This window comes from Pelodiscus sinensis, chromosome 3 (genome assembly GCF_049634645.1).
Source record: "Pelodiscus sinensis isolate JC-2024 chromosome 3, ASM4963464v1, whole genome shotgun sequence".
Classification (NCBI taxonomy): Eukaryota; Metazoa; Chordata; order Testudines; family Trionychidae; genus Pelodiscus; species Pelodiscus sinensis.
In genome coordinates this window covers 12025915-12045335 of record NC_134713.1, presented here as the reverse complement: position 1 = coordinate 12045335, position 19421 = coordinate 12025915, and the positions used below count along the sequence as shown (strand labels likewise).

The 19421-nt window shown below is 42.8% G+C and overlaps 1 protein-coding gene across 1 annotated transcript in view; it reads left to right on the top strand.

Annotated features, from left to right (window-relative positions):
* Positions 1 to 17274: 17274 nt before the first annotated feature.
* The window catches only part of CLIC5 (chloride intracellular channel 5), a 114361-nt gene continuing 112214 nt past the window's right edge, over positions 17275 to 19421 (top strand). The window contains exon 1 of the mRNA XM_006120668.4: positions 17275 to 17961. Within this exon, the coding sequence (XP_006120730.1) occupies positions 17350 to 17961 (612 nt within the window). The 5' untranslated portion in view covers positions 17275 to 17349. The remainder of the gene's footprint in view (positions 17962 to 19421) is intronic.

Sequence of the window (19421 nt, the reverse complement as noted above, 5' to 3'; positions counted from 1 at the left end):
CAGAGCCCTGTGATTTGATTGGCCAGCTGGGTTCCCGAGAGGCAGGAAATGGTAATAAGAAACTTGACTCCTTGAGGGTGCACCTGAGGGGGCGGGGCGTGCGCGTGCGCGTGCGCGTGCAGGTGCAGGACAAGCTGGAAGCGCTCAGTGGGCGGGACAGTTCCTCGAGAGTTCAACAGCCAACTCTGGCAGGGTGATAGTAATAGGCGGGGGGGGGGTTCAATGGGGAGCTGTGTAGGGAAGGGCTGTGTGTGTGGTCATGGGGGTTTCAACGGGGAGCTGTAGCAGGGTGACAGCGGATGATAGTGCCAGGAGAGTTCCATGGGAAGCTCTAGCAGGATGTAGGTAAAGGCTGTGATGCGGGGTATGGGGAGGGGTTCAATGGGAAGGTATGGCAGGGTGTACAAGACAGAGGGTCCAAGTCTAGACTGGCATGATTTTCCGGAAATGCTTTTAACGGAACAGTTTTCCGTTAAAAGCATTTTCGGAAAAGAGCGTCAAGATTGGCACGGACGCTTTTCCGCAAAAGCACTTTTTGCTGAAAAGCATCCGTGGCCAATCTAGACGCGCTTTTCCGCAAAAAAGCCCCGATCGCCATTTTCGCGATCGGGGCTTTTTTGCGGAAAACAAATCTGAGCTGTCTACACTGGCCCTTCTGCGCAAAAGCTTTGCGCAAAAGGGACTTTTGCCCGAACGGGAGCAGCATAGTATTTCCACAAAAAGCACTGATTTCTTACAGTAGGAAGTCAGTGCTTTTGCGGAAATTCAAGCGGCCAGTGTAGACAGCTGGCAAGTTTTTCCGGAAAAGCGGCTGATTTTCCGGAAAAACTGGCCAGTCTAGACACAGCCCTCGTGATAAGTAAAGGGGGGGTTCAATGGGAAGGTGTGGCAGGGTGTACCAGACAGAGGGTGATAAGTAAAGGGGGGATTCAATGAGAAGCTATTGCAACCTTGGTTGAGCTACATCTCACTTCATTGTCCTTCTCCAGTGCCTTGAAATGCCCAACTCCAATAGAAAAGTAGACAGAGACCCAAAGTTCAATCTCTAAGGACTTCAGCAAGGTCAAACCCCTACACATTAAAGTCCGAAAGGAACTAAAATGAATTTAATTAAATACCTTATGAAGAAACAATCTAATTTTACAACATAACATAGCTATTTCATAAGCCACAGACATTATCTCACAGTTACAATAAACATAAATGGGGAGGGGGGGACTTGAACAGTTCAGTCCATATAAGACATAGTAAAAAGAAATTGAGAGATTCCAGAAGTTTAGGTTTAGTTCACCTAAGACTCAGTGTCTTCGATCACTAAATCTGCATAATTTGCTGAGTCTGAAACATCTTTCCTCCACTTACTTGTAGACATCCTCAGTGGGGGGGTGTCTGGACTACAGGGTTTTGTTGACAAAAGTGGACTTTTGTCAACAGAACTATACCTGTGTCTACACTATTGCCGAGTTTTGTTGACATAACATCGACAGAACTCAGCAGTTTTGTCAACGGCGGTAAACCTCATTCTACGAGGAATACGCCTTTTGTCGACAGAGTTCTGGAAGCAGGAAGCCTCCTAAACAACCAGTGGAACCACCGGAATGATTGAAATGCTAAAGGAGCACTCAAAGATGATAGAGCCTCTGAAGAGAAACTAAATGAATTATTTGTTTTGGTCTTCACAGCTTAGGATGTTAGGGAGATTCCCAAACCTCCACTGTTTTTAGGTAACAAATCTGAGGAATTGTCCCATATTGAGGTGTCATTAGAGAAGGTATGGGAACAAACTGATAAACTTAACAGTAACAAGTCCCCGGAATCGGATGACATTCACCAAAGAGTTCTGAACGAACACAAATGGGAAATTGCGGAACAATTAACTGTGGTTTGTAATCTATCCTTTAAATCAGCTTCTGTACCTAATGACTGGAAGAAAGCTAATGTGACATCAGTACTTAAAACGATCTCTAGAGGTGATCCTGGCAATTACAGACCAGAAAGTCTAATGTCAGTACCAGGCAAATTAGTTGAAACTCTAGTAAAGAATAAAATTGTCAGATACATAGATGAACATAATTTGTTGGGGGGAAAGTCAACAAGATTTCTGTAAATGGAAATTATGCCTTATTAATCTACTAGGCTGTTTCTAGACTGGCAAGTTTTTCCGCAAAAGCAGGTGAACATGCCAGCTATCTACACTGGCCGCTTGAATTTCCGCAAGAACACTGACTTCCTACTGTCTGAAATCAGTGATTCTTGCGGAAATACTATGCTGCTCCCGTTCGGGCAAAAGTCCTTTTGCGCAAAGCTTTTGTGCAAAAGGGCCAGTGTAGACAGCTCAGATTTGTTTTGCGCAAAAAAGCCCCGATCGCGAAAATGGCAGTCGGGACTTTTTTGTGCTAAAGCACATCTAGATTGGCACGGACGCTTTTCCGCAAAAAGTGCTTTTGCGGAAAAGCGTCCGTGCCAATCTAGACGCTTTTTTCCGCAAATGCTTTTAACAGAAAACTTTTCCGTTAAAAGCATTTGCGGAAAATCATGCCAGTCTAGACGTAGCCCTAGAGTTCTTTGAGGGAGTCAACAAACGTGGCCAAGGTGGATCCAGTGGCCATAGTGTACTTAGATTTCCTGAAAGCCTTTGACAAGGTCCCTCACCAAAGGCTCTTAAGTAAAGTAAGTTGTCATGGGATACGAGGGAAGTTATCATCGATTGATAACTGGTTAAAATACAGGAAACAGGGTAGGAATAAATGGTGAGTTTTCAGAATGGAGAACAGTAACTAATGGTGCCCCCCCTGTGGTCTGAAGTGGGATCAATCCTGTTCAACCTATTGATAAATGATCTGGAGAAGGGGATAAACAGTGAGGGATCAGATTTGGCCGATGATACTAAACTGCTCAAGATAGCTAAGACAAAAGCAGACTGTGAAGAGCTTGAAAAAGATTTCACAAAACTAAGTGAATAGGCCACAAAATGGCAAATGACATTTAATGTTGATAAATATAAATTAATGCCCATTGGAAAAAAAATAATCCCAACTATACATACATTATGATGGGGACTAATTTAGCTACAGCTATTCAAGAGAGATCTTGGTGTCAGTGTGAATAGGTTTATTATTTATTTATTTAAATATTTTTATCCTGCCTTTCTATTTAAAATATTCAAGGCAGCTTACAAGAACAAACAAAAAAAATACAAATATATATAAAAATTTAAAATATGAGAATTTAAAATATGAGACCTCAGAGGGACATAACCAGCTAAAAACATATAGAGAGGAGGAACACAAACATACAGACTCAAACATTAATAAAAGCATGAGTAAAAGGGTGGCTTTAGCCTGACGCCGAAACAACGCTAGTGTTGGTGCCATGCGAATATCTTGAGGAAGAGAATTCCACAGCTTGGGAGCAAAAGCTAAGAATGCCCTGTTCTGCGTAGATGTTAATCTTATCTCCACAAGTGGGGGAACACGAAGCGAAGCCTCCCCAGCTGACCTCAATCCCTGGGCAGGTTCATATGGGAGAAGACAGTCCTTCAGATACCCTGGGCTAAACTCATGTAAGGCTTTATAGGTCATAATTAAAACCTTAAATTGTGCCCGGAAACATACCAGAAGCCAGTGCAGCTGCCGAAGCACTGGCGTAATGTGCTCCGTATAACTAGTGTTAGTTAAAACTCGAGCAGCCGCATTCTGGACCAGTTGAAGTTTCCGAAGGCTCTTTAGAGGCTGCCCTACATAAAGTGCATTACAGTAATCCAGTCGGGATGTAACAAGAGCATGGATCACTGTGGCCAAGTCATGTTTGTTCAGTAAGGGTCGCAGCTGGCGGATCAAATGAAGTTGCCCAAAAACAACTTCCCTGAAAACATCCACTGAATGTGCAGTGGCAGTCAAAAAAGCAAATAAAATATCGAGACTCATTGGAGAATAAGACAGAGAATATTTTATTGCCTCTATATAAAACCATGCTACTCCCACAACTTGAATACTGCATACAGATGTGGTCACCTCATCTAAAAAAAAAGATATATTGGCATTGGAAAAGGTTCAGAAAAGGGCAGCAAAAATGATAGGGTTTTGGAATATGATATGAAGAGAGATTTAAAAGACTGGGACATGGGGGGCATATGATAGAGGTCTGTAAAATCATGACAGGAATGGAGAAAGTAAATAAGGAAAAGTTATGTCCTTGTTCCCATAACATAAGAACTAGGGGTCACCAAATGAAATTAATAGGCAGCAGGTTTAAAACAAAAGGAATTTTTTCTTCTTCACGCAACACACAGTCAACCTGTGGAACTCCTTGCCAGAGGATGTTGTGAACATCAGGAATTTCACAGGGTTAAAAAAAAACCTAGATACATTCATGGAGGTTAGGTCCATCAGTGGCTATTAGCCAGCATGGGTGGGAATGGTGTCCCTAGCTTCTGTTTGTCAGAGGCTGGAAATGGATGACAGGAGAGGGATCATGTGATAATTCCGTTCTGTTCACTCCCTCTGGGACCTCTGACATTGGCCACTTTTGGAAGACAGGATATTGGGCTCGGTGGACCTTTGGTCTGACCCAGTATGGCTGTTCTTATGTTCTAAAGGGAAGCTATAGCAAAGTGTAGGCAAGGGCTGTGATGCCAGGAGGGTTCAGTGGGAAGCTGTGGCAGTTTATAGGGGAGGGCTGTGATGAAAGGAGGTTCAATAGAAAGCTATGGTGTGACACAGATGAGGGATGTGAGACCAGCGTGCTTCAACAGTAAGCTAAGGCAGCATGTAGGTAAGGGCAGTGATGCCAGGGATTTCAATAGTTAGCTAAGGCAGGTTATAAATGATGGATGTGATGCCGGGGAAGAGGGGTGTGGTTCTCATTTGTCTGTTGTTTCCTGAAACCCAATATACTTGATTTATTGCTGTTGTAAAGTGAAATGGGTCAGCAGAGTGAATCCTAGGCTAGTCCTGCAAGTCCAGACAGGTTTGGGTACCTTCTTGTCCAAATGGCTTCTCATTTTCTGCTACCTATGCACCCATCTTGGTAGGCCATCCTTCCTCCATCTTCCTTATTTCTTACACTGAAAGGATGAGACCCTGTTTCTGCTCAATTGCTTGCTTCCAGCACAAATGCATCTTGGAATCCTTCACTACATCTCTTTTTAGAAGCTGGAAAGGACACTGGAAAGGTTTTTTGAATGTTCAGATCCAGGGGCTAGCCTCTGGGACTTCTGGGTTCTATTTCTAGCTGTGAATAATGGCCAGAGTAGGAAACTGGGGCTACGTCTAGACTTCAGGCTTCTTTCGGAAGAACTTTTTTGGAAGAGATCTTCCAGATAAACTTCTTCCGAAAGAGAGTGTCCACACACAAAAGCGCATCAAAAAAGCAATCTGCTTTTTCGAAAGATAGCATCTACACTGAATGTATGCTATCTTGCATTTAAGCTGTGATTACTATGGATGGAGTAGCCACCAGGGCACCTGTACTTTTTCCTCTTTCCTCTTCTTTCGAAAGAACTCCCTCTTCCCCTTCCACACACACATTTTTCCGAAAGAGCTCTGTCGTAAAAAGACTTCTTCCTTGTAGAAAGAGGATTACCAATGCCGGAAAAACCCCTCTGTTCTTTCGATTTACTTTTGGAAGAATGTGATTGCAGTGTGGTAATAACTCAGGTTTTGTCAGAAAAATGGCAATTGTTCCAACAAAACTCTGTAGTGTAGACATGCCCTGGGAGTCCAGCCTCCAAGGTTCTATTTCTGGCTCTGCCACAGACTTCCTGTGTGATTTGGAATAAGAAATTGCACTTCTCTATGTCTCCATATCTATATAAAAGGGGCTAATAAAAGTTAGGGTATGTCTACACTAGCTCGGTAGTTCGAGCTAAGTAGGCAAATGAGGGCAACCGGAGTTGCAAATGAAGCCCAGGATTTAAATATCCACTGACTTCCATAGAAACTCCACTGACTTCCATAGAAACTGACTGCCGCCATTTTTAAATCCCCCTTAGTCCGAACTCCGTGCCTGTGGCTATACGCAGCACGGAGTAGGTAGTTTGAATTAGGATCTCTAATTTGAACTACTGGTACACCTCATTCCACGAGGAGTAACAGTAGTTCGAATTAGAGATCCTAATTCGAACTACCTACTCCGTGCCGCATGTAGCCACGGGTACGGAGTTCAGATTAAGGGGGATTTTAAAATGGCGGCGCCCGGGAAGATGGAAATGAAGCCCGGGATATTTAAATCCCGGGTTTCATTTGCAACTCCAGTTGCCCTCATTTGCCTACCTAGCTCGAACTACCAAGCTAGTGTAGACATACCCTTAAGTATTTCTATGGAAGTCAGTGGAGTTACTCAATATTTATTCTGGTTTTGGAAAGATAGAATCAGACCAACATAATTTATAAACTTTAAAAATTGAAATGTACCTTAGCAATTTATTACGGAAATGAATTGGCAATTTATCAAAGCATCAGTAGTCTTATTTTATTGTGATATTTAATTATGAAAATAGAGGAACAAAGCCACATTTATCATTGTCCTAGATACTGTTCTTCAGCAGAGGTACAAAGCTAGATTTAGCTTCTTGAGATTACACATGCCTCTGGTACATTCACACTGTGTGAATTCAAATCTTGTTTGCTTTCCCTTGATGAGTTTTATGCATACATTAGGGCTGGTGGGTTATGGTGTCCTACCTCTCTGATGGGTTAGTTTGAGATATAGACCTGGTATACTGCTACCACACAAGAAAGCTATGAGAAAATCTGTAAATGAAGTAGAAGAGCTCTGATTCACCCTTGTTCTTGGAATACGTGTAAGGATGGCCATATTAACTCAGACCAATGATCATCTAGTTCAGTATCCTGTCTTCTGACAGCAGCCAGTGCCAAAAGCTTCATAGGGAATGAAAAGAACTAAAAAACTATTGAGCATTCCATCCCTAGTTGTTCAGTGCCAGCTTCTGGAAGTTAGAAACTTAGGGATACTGGGCACATGGGTTTTCATCCCTAACCACTTGGGCTAATAACCATTGATGGACCTATTCTCCCTATGCTTACCTAATTCTTTTTTGAACCCAGCTATACTTTTGGCCTTCACATCTCCTGGCAACAAGTATCACAGGTTGATGGTACATTATATGAACTATTTCCTTATGCTTATTTTATACTTACTGCTTATTAATTTCATTGTGTGACCCTTAGTTCTTGTGTGATATGGAGAGATAAATAACAATTTTGTATTAATTTTCTCCATACCAGTCATGATTTTATAAACTTTTACCATATCCCCCCTTTAGTTATCTCCTTTCAAAGATGAATAGTCCTAGTCCTGTTCCATATCCCTAATCATTTTTGTTGCCCTTCTCTGTACCTTTCACAATTCTTATATATCTTTTTGAGATGGTGTAACCAGAACTGCATGCAATGTACAAGGTGTGGTAAACCGCAGAAGTATATAAATCATCCCAGGTGAATTCAGATAAAGATGATAAATAGGTTGAACACTGGCAGCTGCATTGACTTAAAGAAAACCCACAAAACCTTGATTTGAATCTGACATAGTAATAAGTATACATATTCATGAATTCCTGCATGCCCATTTTTCAGTAGGGAAAGGATCTGTCACTTACATAAGTGACCTTACTGTAGTCCCATAAAACATATTTGCTATCTTACGGGAGTGGGAGAGTATATGGCAACAAGAGGAGGGAGTTCCCAGCCTTTTAGCCTATTTAATCTTTGTATACATGTTCCTATTTTTCACACTAATCAGGCATTTTACTAGTCTCTAAACCTACTCCTTAGAGTAGAATCATTCTATTTATACAATGATCCTGATAGATTTTCAGAGTTAAAAGGATGTTCCTGGTGACTTTAATTCAGCAAAGCACTTACTTGTGTGCTTAATCTTAAAAATGTGAGTAATCACATCCCTGTTCGGCAAAACATTTAAGCATGTGTTTAAATCCTATTGAAGTTACTGGAAGGTAAGACTTATTTTACTTACCCAGTTTAACCTATTTGAAAGGCAGCATGTCTTGACTATATATACACTTTTAAAATGTCACTTGAACATCACACCTTAAATATTGTTCTAGATAAGACTTTTAAGACCCATTCATATCACAATGCCTACAAAACTGAGTCAGTAATAATATTTGATCTGTTTATAAAAACAAATTCAAAACAAGGAACTAGTAAGATATGTGTTACTGGCACAACTTTGGTTGTATATTGTATTCTAGCTTTTTTTCTCTTTAGATTGCAAGGGGTTCCATGAAGGGACTGTCTTTTTCTAAATTTATAGAGCACCTAACATGTTTTCTGGTACCATTTACAATAAAAATAATAATCAGGCCCACTGATGGTGGGGAGAGAGGGGCCAAAGGGAGTAATTGCCCTGGGGTCCAGTGATTTTAAAGGGCTTGAGGCTCCCAACGGCTTCTATTGCACCTTAGGCCCTTTAGAATTGCCGCAGTATTACTGTTCTCTGCAGAGCCCTGTCCTGCGCCACACTCGCCAGCCAGCTCTAAGGGCCAGCGGGAGCGAGGGGGAGGAAAGGATCATCCAGCCAGCACTGGGGGTTAGGTGTCTCAGACCCACCCCTTCCACCTGATTCCTTCCCCCCCTCCCCCCCTTCCGGGAATGCAGATCCGGGGTTCTTCCACTTGCCCAGGGGCCCGGCTATTCTGTAGGCTCCCCTGATAATAATTTGTTTCAAAGTGCTGTATAAGGGTACTGGTGTTATGCTTTACTTCATCCATTTGCAAAGGATATGTTGGCTACAAAATACATCAGTGTTTGGCTAGACCTATTCAGAAAATAGGAGAGAGACTGCAGGCTGGAATCACACTCCACTAATGAAAACAATTCCTATTTTAGTTTTGGTTCAAATAAAACCAAGATGTACTATTTTACTAATTCAATGACATTTGATCTTACATTTCAAGGAATATCATCTCCTTAAAATCACACATTTCTTTACTAATAATTAGATTGCTACAACTGAACTTCTAGAGGAAAATATTTTTCTGTTTTTTTTCCATTTTATTTTATGCATTGGGCAGAGCTTTGTGTATAATCAGTTCTATATTTCCCCCTGAATAGTCTATTAATCCATCAATTTCCCCTATTTTTATAGTGATAGAAATGTAGCCCTGTTAGTCTGGTGTAGCTGAAGCAAAATGCAGGACAATGTAGCACTTTAAAGACTAACAAGATGATGAGCTTTCGTGGGCCAGACCCACTTCCTCAGATCAAATGGTGGAAGAAAATAGTCACAACCATATATACCAAAGGATACAATTAAAAAAAAGTGAACACATATGAAAAGGACAAATCACATTTCAGATTTTGCTTCAGGGTGCTTTTAAGTGTATACATTGACTAACTTTCCTTTGCTTTCTGAGTTTCAACTTCCCATAGAGGACTTTTCAGAATCTGTCACCACCCATTCTGATTACATGACCTGTATCTGCAGAATATTCATAATCACTGCTTCGGTGCTGGTTGTTTTCACTCTTTCAAGGGTGTTCATCCATTTTCAATTCTGACTTTTGATACTATTTTTAAAATGTTGGGCTAGGTCGAGGTGGGCAATAAGCAGCCTGTAGGTTGGATGAAGTTTGCCAGGGTTAAGCCCTCATAGGCTACTGCAATTTATTTACCTGCACATCTGCAAGTATGGCTGCTCACAGCTCCCTTTGGCCGTGGATCCATGATGACACACAACCCATACCTCACTGAGTGACCTTATAAAAATACACCCCAAGTAGCTTCTCTCTTTGTACATAGGAAAGGGAAGATCCTCAGCTAGTTTGTCAGAATAACTCAGTTGATTCTTATCTCTGATTTTTTTGGCTTAATGAAGCAGTCCATGTTATTGACTATACAATTTCATTTTTCTCTATGAATTAAGAAAAGAAAAAGAGTTCTCTATTCATCTCATTAGAAGGGAAAATAATGAAACTTTGTCAACAGTACAAAGAATGGTGTGAAAATGTTTGAGCTAATAAATTTTCAACATGGCTAATACCAGTCCACCCTCTTTGTTTTAATTTTAAACATTTTTAATTAGCCAATAAAATCTATAGCAACTTTAGGTTTTATCTTGCCATGGATGAAATTTTGGATAAATTTTCAAATGCTTCTAAGTGACTCAGAAGCCTATGACCCATTTCAAAATGGGACTAGCTCCTAAGTCATTTAGGCATTTTTTAAATTTTTACCCATTTACAATAATGACTGGGGCTTAGCCTGTATTATCTGCAAAGTCATAGTTGGCATCATTTTAATTAATCTAACTTTTCAGTGTATTTGAATACAAAAGTTTGTAGTGGAGATTAAGCTTTAAAATGAAAAGGAGGTCTGTTCTTCCTAGATTAATTTTGAAGAAGTACTTCTTTAGATACAGAGAGAAGGCCATTTTTCAATGATTTGCACTGTATATAATCCATTATACTGTGCAAAGAAGATATAAAATGCTATCAGATCAGTTGCATTTTACACTCATTTTATATTTACACTGTACACAGGTGTAAACTGTATATCGATTTTTGGCAGTGAGCTTTTGGCAAGTACAGGAGTGTGAAAAGAGAAGTGGAAAAAGTGGATTTTATTATTTAAAAGAAGTGAAACACTGAGTTTCACACTGTTCCATAATATTTGTATGTTAGCTGCCTTCTTGTTCATTTCCAGCAGGTGCTGCTACTTACTGCGAAAGCTTTCTCTGCCCCCCCTCCCCTCCAAAAAAATCAAGGTAATTCAGTTCTATAGAAAGTACACATTGGTTCTCTTCTGAAGCGGTCATCACTGAAGCAGTTATCACTACTGATGATAGTTTTTCTTTTTTCCATTCTTAGTGATTTGTACAACTGGGTGGCAACAGGGAGAGGACCAGGGAAGCATTTTGCTGGTTTTAAATGGTCTGCTGGGGCAAGCACTCCATGCATAGGGTATCTCTTGAAATCAATGGGGGTATGTCTACACTACAGCACTAATTCGAACTAACTTAGTTCGAATTAGTTAATTCGAACTAAGCTAATTTGAACTAACGCATCTAGAACTAAAAACTAGTTCGAATTAACGTTTTGCTAATTCGAACTAGCGCGTCCACATTAAGTGGACCCTGAAGCGGGGTTAAGGATGGCCGGAAGCAGTGCCGGCAGGGCATCAGAGGAGGACTTAGAGCGTGGAGATGCTGTCTCAGGCTAGCTGAGGGCTGTGCTTAAAGGGTCCCGACCCCCACCCCGGACAGACAGTTCTCAGGGGTGCCCCGCTTGCAAAGCAGTCCTGGCTTGGAGTGCCCGGAGTGCCCACACTGGGCACATCACAGCACTCGGCCATCAGCCCGGCTGCACTTGCCGCAGGCTGCCATCTGGGGAGACGGGGCAATTGGGGGGGCTGCAGGAGAGCTTCCACCCCCAGAAGCCCGCAGAGACAGCCCAGTCCTCCCCATCAGGGGCTCGTGCCCCATTCCTCCCTCACCTCCTTCCACTTACCCTTCCCTAGCCCCTCTTCTTGATGTACAAAATAAAGATAACGTGTCTTCCAAAATGGAATCTGTCTTTACTGAACAAAACTGGGGGAGACTGGGAAAAGGAGGTGGGAGAGGGGAAGAGAGAGGCTGGGAGAGGGAAGGGCAACTAAAATGATCAGGGGTTGGGAACAGGTCCCATATGAAGAGAGGCTAAAGAGACTGGGACTTTTCAGCTTAGAAAAGAGAAGACGGAGGGGGAACAGGATAGAGGTCTCTAAAATCCGGAGTTGGGTGGAGAGGGTGCATACAGAAAAGTTCTTCATTAGTTCCATAAAGAAGGACTAGAGGACACGAAAGGAAAGGAATGGGTAGCAGGCTTCAAACTAGTAACAGAAAGTTCTTCTTCACAAAGCAAAGAGTCAGCCTGTGGAACTCCTTGCTGCAGGAGGCTGTCAAGGCTAGAATTGGAACAGAGTTTAAAGGGAAGTGAGATCAAGTCATGGAGGTTGGGTCCATGGAGTGCTATTAGCCAGGGGGTAGGAGTGGTGTCCCTGCCCAAGGTTTGTGGAAGGCTGGAGAGGGATAGCACGAGACAAATGGCTTGGTCACTGTCTTCGGTCCATCCCCTCCAGGGTCCCTAGGGTTGGCTGCTGTCGGCAGACAGGCTACTGGGTTAGATGGACCTTTGGTCTGACCCAGGACGGCCATTGTAAGCTCAGGGCTCAGGGTCGGGGGTCTCACTGGACCCCCTTGATTCTCTTGCACACCTGCTCCTGGGTGGCCAGGCTGGCAGCTATCCTGCCCAAGCCGGCCACTTTCCTGTGTCTAGTGCGGAGATCATGGACAAGGTCCACGATGTCCGCACTAGCCCAGGCGGGTGCCCGCCTCCTGCGGTCCCGGGCAAGCTCCCGGGAGCCGCCAGCCTGGTCCCGGGAAGAGGGGGAGGGCTGGGGGGCATCGGGTAGGTGGCTTGATCCGTGCCAGGTGCAGGGTCTGCTGGCTGGGTGCTGGCAGGCTTGCACCTGGCACGGGCACCGTAGCCAGCCCGTGCCCCTTTAAGAGGTCCGGGGCCGGGAGGGGGGCAGTAGAGTTTCCCTGGTGTTGGCCAGAGTGGCCACCAGGGAAACCTGGGGAGGGCTAGCCTCCCACTAGTTCGAATTAAGGGGCTACACACCCCTTAATTCGAACTAGCTAGTTCGAACTAGGCTTAATCCTCGTGGAATGAGGATTACCTAGTTCGAACTAAGCGCTCCGTTAGTTCGAATTAAATTCGAACTAACGGAGCGCTAGTGTAGCGCCTATGAAAGTTAGTTTGAACTAACGTTCGTTAGTTCGAACTAACTTTGTAGTGTAGACATACCCTGGGTGTTGTGTAAGGAGAATACTTACACCATGGAGTCCTTCTTCAGAGAAATCTTTTAACAGTGAAGTGCACTTATGTTCTTGCAAAGCTTGAAAATACACAAAGCATTTTCTTAAAAGCAAAAAAAACAAACAAAAAAATGCAAACCAAAGGGCTCCCTCCTCCCCATCCATCCCAGTTTCTTTGGACTGTATAACATAGAATAGCAAAGGAACTCAAACAAAGCTCCGGAAAGCCAAGGAGCCATATTAAAGAGGGGTAGGGTTGGAGAAGGAGGGACTGAGGCAGATATAGTGGAGCATTGTTTTCCACGCTGCAAGATGAATGTGGAGAGAGATGCTTCTGCCACAAAGCATTTTTAAAAGGTTGCTGTTGAAATAGCATTGCTGAAATGAATTGAAGCTTTGAGGAAATGTCTCTCCATCCCCACCCATCCTCCCCTGAGATATACCTTGGGTTTTATAAGGTGGGGGTGGATCAATACAGTATGCTTTACAAAACTGAGAAGGATAAAGCAAACAAGTCATTATGCACGACCCTATTGACAGACCTGTCGACGGATACAGAGGGAGGAAGGTGCCCCAGGGCTGGATGATTCAAAGGGGCCGGGGCTTTGGTCGCTGATGTCACTGCTGCAGCCGTGGTGCGCAGAGCCCTTTAAATTGCTGCTGGAGCACCACGCAGCAAGCTTCAGGCAGCTCTTGGGGTTGTGGGGGCACCGCATGGCATGCTTCAGGCAGTGCTGAGAGCTGGGTGGCACAGACAGACAGCTGTCCTCAGCCCCACCCCTTCTGGGAGTGCATAGCCACCACCTTCTACATTGCCCAGGGGCCTAGCATGACTGTTGGCTCTTCTGCATACTTGTGCATCCAAACATTCAATAGTAGTCAGTAGCTCTGTTGGGTGTGCATATGAGGCTATATTCACTGTTCTAGTACTCAGCTCCAATCGCAGATTTGTGTACTGGGAATGATGCAAATTTGCATGAAGTTCTTAACATATCTGTTCTACGTGTAGGACCAGCTGGAAGTTGCATACAACAGAAGATCTTCTGGCCTTACCATTCTTGCGTGGCCATTCTTATTCTGGGAGCTTTCATGAATCTAAGCTCTTGTGTAGGGATGTAAGTGACTAGTCGACTACTGTACCCAATAAGCATACGTTTCCCCCCTCCTTGCTGCCTCTATCTGAGGCTGCGTCTATACTGCACCTTTCCTCCAGCAAAAGCTTATGCAAATGAAGCACGGAGTAGAATATCGCCACACTTCATTTGCATAATTAATTAGAGGCCGTTTTTGTGCAAGAGGCTTTTGCGCAAGAAGGAGCTGTGTAGACGGCTCTTTTTTGTGCAAAAAAAACCCCTCCTGTGCAAGAGCCTTTCTTCCTCATTTTTTCAGGAAGAACGGATCTTGCACAAGAGGGGGTTTTACTCAAAAAGGAGCTGTCTACACAGTTCCTTTTTGCGCAAAAGCCTCTTGCGCAAAAATGCCCCCTAATTAATTATGCAAATGAAGCACAGTGATATTCTACTCCGTGCTGCATTTGCATAAGCTTTTGCAGAAGAAGGGTGCAGTATAGACGTAGTCAGAGAGAGGCAGCAAGCAGGGGAGCAGGAGCCGGTACTGGGGGGAGCCAGCTTAAAAAGGCAGGGGAGACAGAAGCATAGTGGAGGGACTGGGCGTGAGCCGGGAATCAGGTGTCCCATCTTGCACCTGGTCCCAGACACTGTGCTTCTGCTTTTTAAATGTATGAAGAGCCACTAATCTCTCAATATCTTTAAAAGTCAGCACCGCAGCAGGGTTAGCTCCCAGAGCTGGGAACTCACTCCACTGCAGTTTCCCCCATTATCGACTACTCAATTAGCTGATTAAACGCAATTTAACATCCCTACTCTGGTGCTGTATGACTCCTTGCCCTGAACTCAACCCTCTTCTCAATGCAAGTGCACCAGTTTCACCACCAGGGGGACCTCCACATTCACAGAGGTGGAGATAGGGTTTGCCTAAGACTGGGGAATCAGGACCCTTAATATAGTTTTGGGAGGTATGTGCAGAATTCAGATCCCATCAAAATGTCAGTGGTGCCAACTCATGATTTTACTGCAAGTTTTGCAATATTTGTTGTGACATGTTGGCAGCATTCAATGACAAAGCACCCATTGATTTCTGTGGATCCAGAATTTAACCTTTTATACTTGAAGTCCTAAATCCTGGAGACAAATGATTATGCAAGAATTTCAACTTTTATTTTTTTAAATGTAAGTTTCTAGCCTTCATGATATCACAGAAAAGCTTGAAAACAGGACCTAATAACTCTTAAGGTTTGAAAAACAGAAAGTAAATCAAAAGAACCCCATCTTTATTGTTTTAAACTCTCATGATTTTGTAAGCCAATTTCATGTTCTGGGGACCTGACACATGATTTTTTATGATGTTTGACATATGTTTGATAATATTTTAGTTTGGGTTTGAAAAGACGTTCAAGCAATGTGCCAGGTACATATGAGAACAGTGAAGGAGAAATGAGCTTTGTTCTGCTTGCTAACCTTGCTTGTGGATCAGGGAGATTATGTGAGTAACACACTGAATATGAATTATACATCCCTGAAGTCCTTATTTTGTGCCTATCCAGAAATGTAATCATGTGTCAAAGTATCTGAATGTCCTTCTGTTATTTAACTCTATCTGTGCAGAGACGTGTTAGTTCCAGATAGGGAAAGCAAATTCCACTCACACCATTTGTATTGTCCATTTAAAAATTAAATATAGGTAAATCAGAATGATTTAGGTGATGAATCCAGCTGCCTGTGAGTTTAAAAGCTGCTACACTTTTGCTGCTTGTCTTTTATTATAGGCTTTTGATAGGCTGAATACAAAAATAATGACTCTAATCCACACCCTTCTGATCTCAGGGAGACATTTGCTACACCATCTTTTGATGGAGGTATAATGCATGCACCTCTTTGTTCTGTGCAGAGCTGGTGGGGGGGGAAGGTAATGATTCTGTTCTTTCTCCAACCTCCCCTGCTCTTCTGGTAAACCCAGCACTGGTTGTAGGAATCAAACCAGAGAAGCCAAGAACTTCAGTGTGCCAGGTCACTGAGTTTGTGCCAAGTCCCTGTCACTGAATACTCTGAGTTCGTGCCAAGTCCTTGCTATGTAAAGAACCTAGATATAAATGGGAGATACATATACTATATTTTAAATGTAATATAATAAAACTTAACACTAATACCTTTTTATTGCTTGATCCGAAGTAATTTACAAATGTGGGTAATAGGGATGTGAACGACTAGTCAACTAGTTGATTATCCAATAAGCAAATGCTTATTGGATAGTCAATATGCTAATCAGCTAGTTGCTTCCCTCCCTTGCTGCCTCTATCAGAAAGAGGCAGCAAGTGGGGGAAGAATGAGGAGGGGGTGCTTCAAAGCGGCAGCCCAGGCTCCATGCCACTTTGAAATGCTGCGTGCAGCCCGGGGCCAGCTGGAGTCCTCAGCTGGCTTGGCCTGCACATGGCCCGGGGTCTGCTGCTTTGAAACACCATGCGCAGCATGGGGTCAGCTGGGGACTCCGAAACGCTGTGTGGAGCCTGATGCTGGGTTCCCCACAGCGTTTCAAAGCAGCAGCACTGCATGGAGCCCGGGGTCAGTTGAGGACTCAGAGTCCCCAGCTGACCTCGTGCTCCCTGCAGTGCTTTCTCCAGGGCTGTTGTTACATTTCAAAGGCTCTTATTGACTAATTGCTGACTGATTGGCAAATTAATCAAAATTTTACATCTCTAATGAGTAAATATTATTGTCCCACTTTGCAAATTGGCAAGTCAAGGCAGACAAAAGTGATTTGCCAAAGGCCATATGGTGTTTCAGTGACAGAACCTGGAGGAGAATGCAAGACCCTGAGATACAAGACAATCTGTGTGATGCCTTATCTTTTGTGCTACTTCTTGAATTTATTTTTTGTGGCAGTTATGTTTCTTCATTGGCTTGTGATTAACCATTGAAGTATTGCAGCTTGTTTACACTGTTGGTGGCATTTTGTGATCAGAGAATTAGCTACCCTTATTTTTCACTAATACTCAGAAAATCAGTGCAGTGAGATTTACTGCCTCTAGGCTTTAAGCAAAGTATCCCAAAGGTATATTAGACTTTCATATAAAGATCATGTATACTTCACAATTCATTTTTATTGACCTGTAGTAATTGTCTAAGTTGGATTCACTATATATATACTGAAGTCTGGCTAACATATATTGAAAAGAGCAAATACTGATTAAATATAGCTGCAAATGCTCTGATCGAGGAAGAGGTTAAAAGTGAGCTGGCCTTATCTTTGACTTCAGTGGAAGTATAGTTTGTTGACTTAAAGCTCAGTAAATGATTGTTGGAAACCTGTCATGTGTACTAGTGCATTGAAAAGGCACACCACGAACACTGCCTCCTTTTAAACAGTGTCTATCTGTTGCCATCTCCAGTCGCTCAAGATACCAAAAGATAGGTAAAATCTAACCGACCAGTCAGCATGGAAAAGGGAGGCTTTACTACCATTTATGAAAATGTAGAGAACACTAGCATCTATGAGATTCCTGATTCAGAGGAAGAAAAGGTAATGAATCTTTATGAACAAGTCCATGAAGACCCAGTATTTCCTTCTTCCCCCACTTCTCCAGAAAGCATGGATATCAGCTGTCTGGAGAGCCTGGATCACAGCTGCAGTAATTCGGTATCCTCTCAGCAAGGAGCTGATAGGGAGGATTGTTCAGCTACCTCTCAGCAAGCGGCTGATGGGGACGATAGTTCAGCTTCCTCTCAGCAAGGGGATGATGGGGACGATGGTTCAGCTTCCTCTCAGCAAGGGGCTGATGGGGAGGATGGTTCAGCTTCCTCTCAGCAAGGGGCTGAAGATGACCAGAATCTCCAGGAAGAGATGGTGATGATGAGTCCAACGCAGGATGATGAACATGGGGAAAGGATGGGGTTTGAAAACAAAATTCCGTCTCCTACTAGATTCAGTCTTCGTAATAGCCTGGGTACTTCCCCCAGCTTGCCAGTTTCCAACAGATTTCCAGCTAACAACAACTTTGGAGAAATGGACAACTTTCAGGAGGAGAGTGACATTTTCCTCTTTGTTAAGGTAAGGGATAACATTTGAACCAGAATCAATCCAAGTATCCTCAGATTCACTGAAGTGTACACTAAGTTCTGCCCCGGCTCTGCCACTGACATTCTGTGTGATATTAGGCAAGTTACTTATCTTCTCTGTGACTCAGTTTCTCCGTGTTAAATGGGATAAGTCTGCTTACCCAACCAAGTATACTGTTTCATCTTCAGAAAGTAGAATTCTTTCCCATGTTCAACTTTGGAATAGATTCAATTTATTTATTACAACAAATTGGATTAAGTTATTTCTGTGATACAGATGTGAAGGGCCTTTTAGTGAAATTCAAGTCAGATCTGAATCATTATGTAGTAAGTTTTGCTCTTTCCCTTGTGTTTCTAAATCACATTCACTAAGCTCTTAAATAAATGTTCTACTTTCCTTCAGAAAACCTCTCTTTAGAAATCTTTTCTCAATATTGATTAAATTGCAAACAAAACATTTGACATTGTTCTCTTTTTACTATCTAAAGGACAGATTCTGTTATTTTACTTCATGAGTAATCCTAGGGACGACAATAGGATAACTTGGGGAGTTACTCTTATTCATGCTGAATAGCTTCTGTTGGAATCCGGCCCTAAGACTACATCTACACTGTAATGCTATTTCAGGATACCAGCGTATCCCAAAATAGCTATCCCACATCTTCACAGCAAGCCCATTATTTTGAAATATAACAGGACTGTTATTCTCACGTCCCTCTAAACCTCATTTCATGAGGAATTATGTGGGTTATTTCAAAATTAGAGGACAAAATAAGATTGAAATAAGATACACATTTTGCATAGCTCAAAATTGCGTCTCTTATTTTATGCCACGGTGCAGTATGGATGCACCCTAAGTGACCTCGATATTTTGAAAATAGAATATGAGTTTGTGTTACCACTAATGCTCTCAGCAACTTTAACATTTGATATTGAGGATATTAAGCAAGAACATATAATGACCTTTGCATTGATGTGAGATAGTGAAAAGGGGAAGGCTTATCTATTAAAAACCCTGTCAGATAATATGGTATCCTGCTTGCTCCTTACAATCAGTGTTTACTACAAAGTCCCTACACCTTTGGCTTGCAAAATTGGTTTGCCTGGAAAATTGCCATATTTTCTTAGAGGAGAAAGGAGAACATTTCTGGATGATGTAAATGCCGTGGCAGTTCCACTGGGAATCAGTGCAGAAATCAGGGGTATCTGCAGAAGAACCAAATCCATCCTCACAGTACCCCTGCTTGTGTGAACTGGCTCTCACTCTGGTGGCTCTCCAGCTCCCTGGTGGTATTGCTCTAATAGAACTGTGTTAGCTAGCATTTCACCTCTCCCCAGGACAGAGGCCACCAGCCTGTATTATGTTTACTACCTAAGCAAGATGGAGCCAGAGGAGAAATTTTGTGCATTGCCACCAACTGTTGCCCAAGTCTTCACACTTTTGCCTCCAAC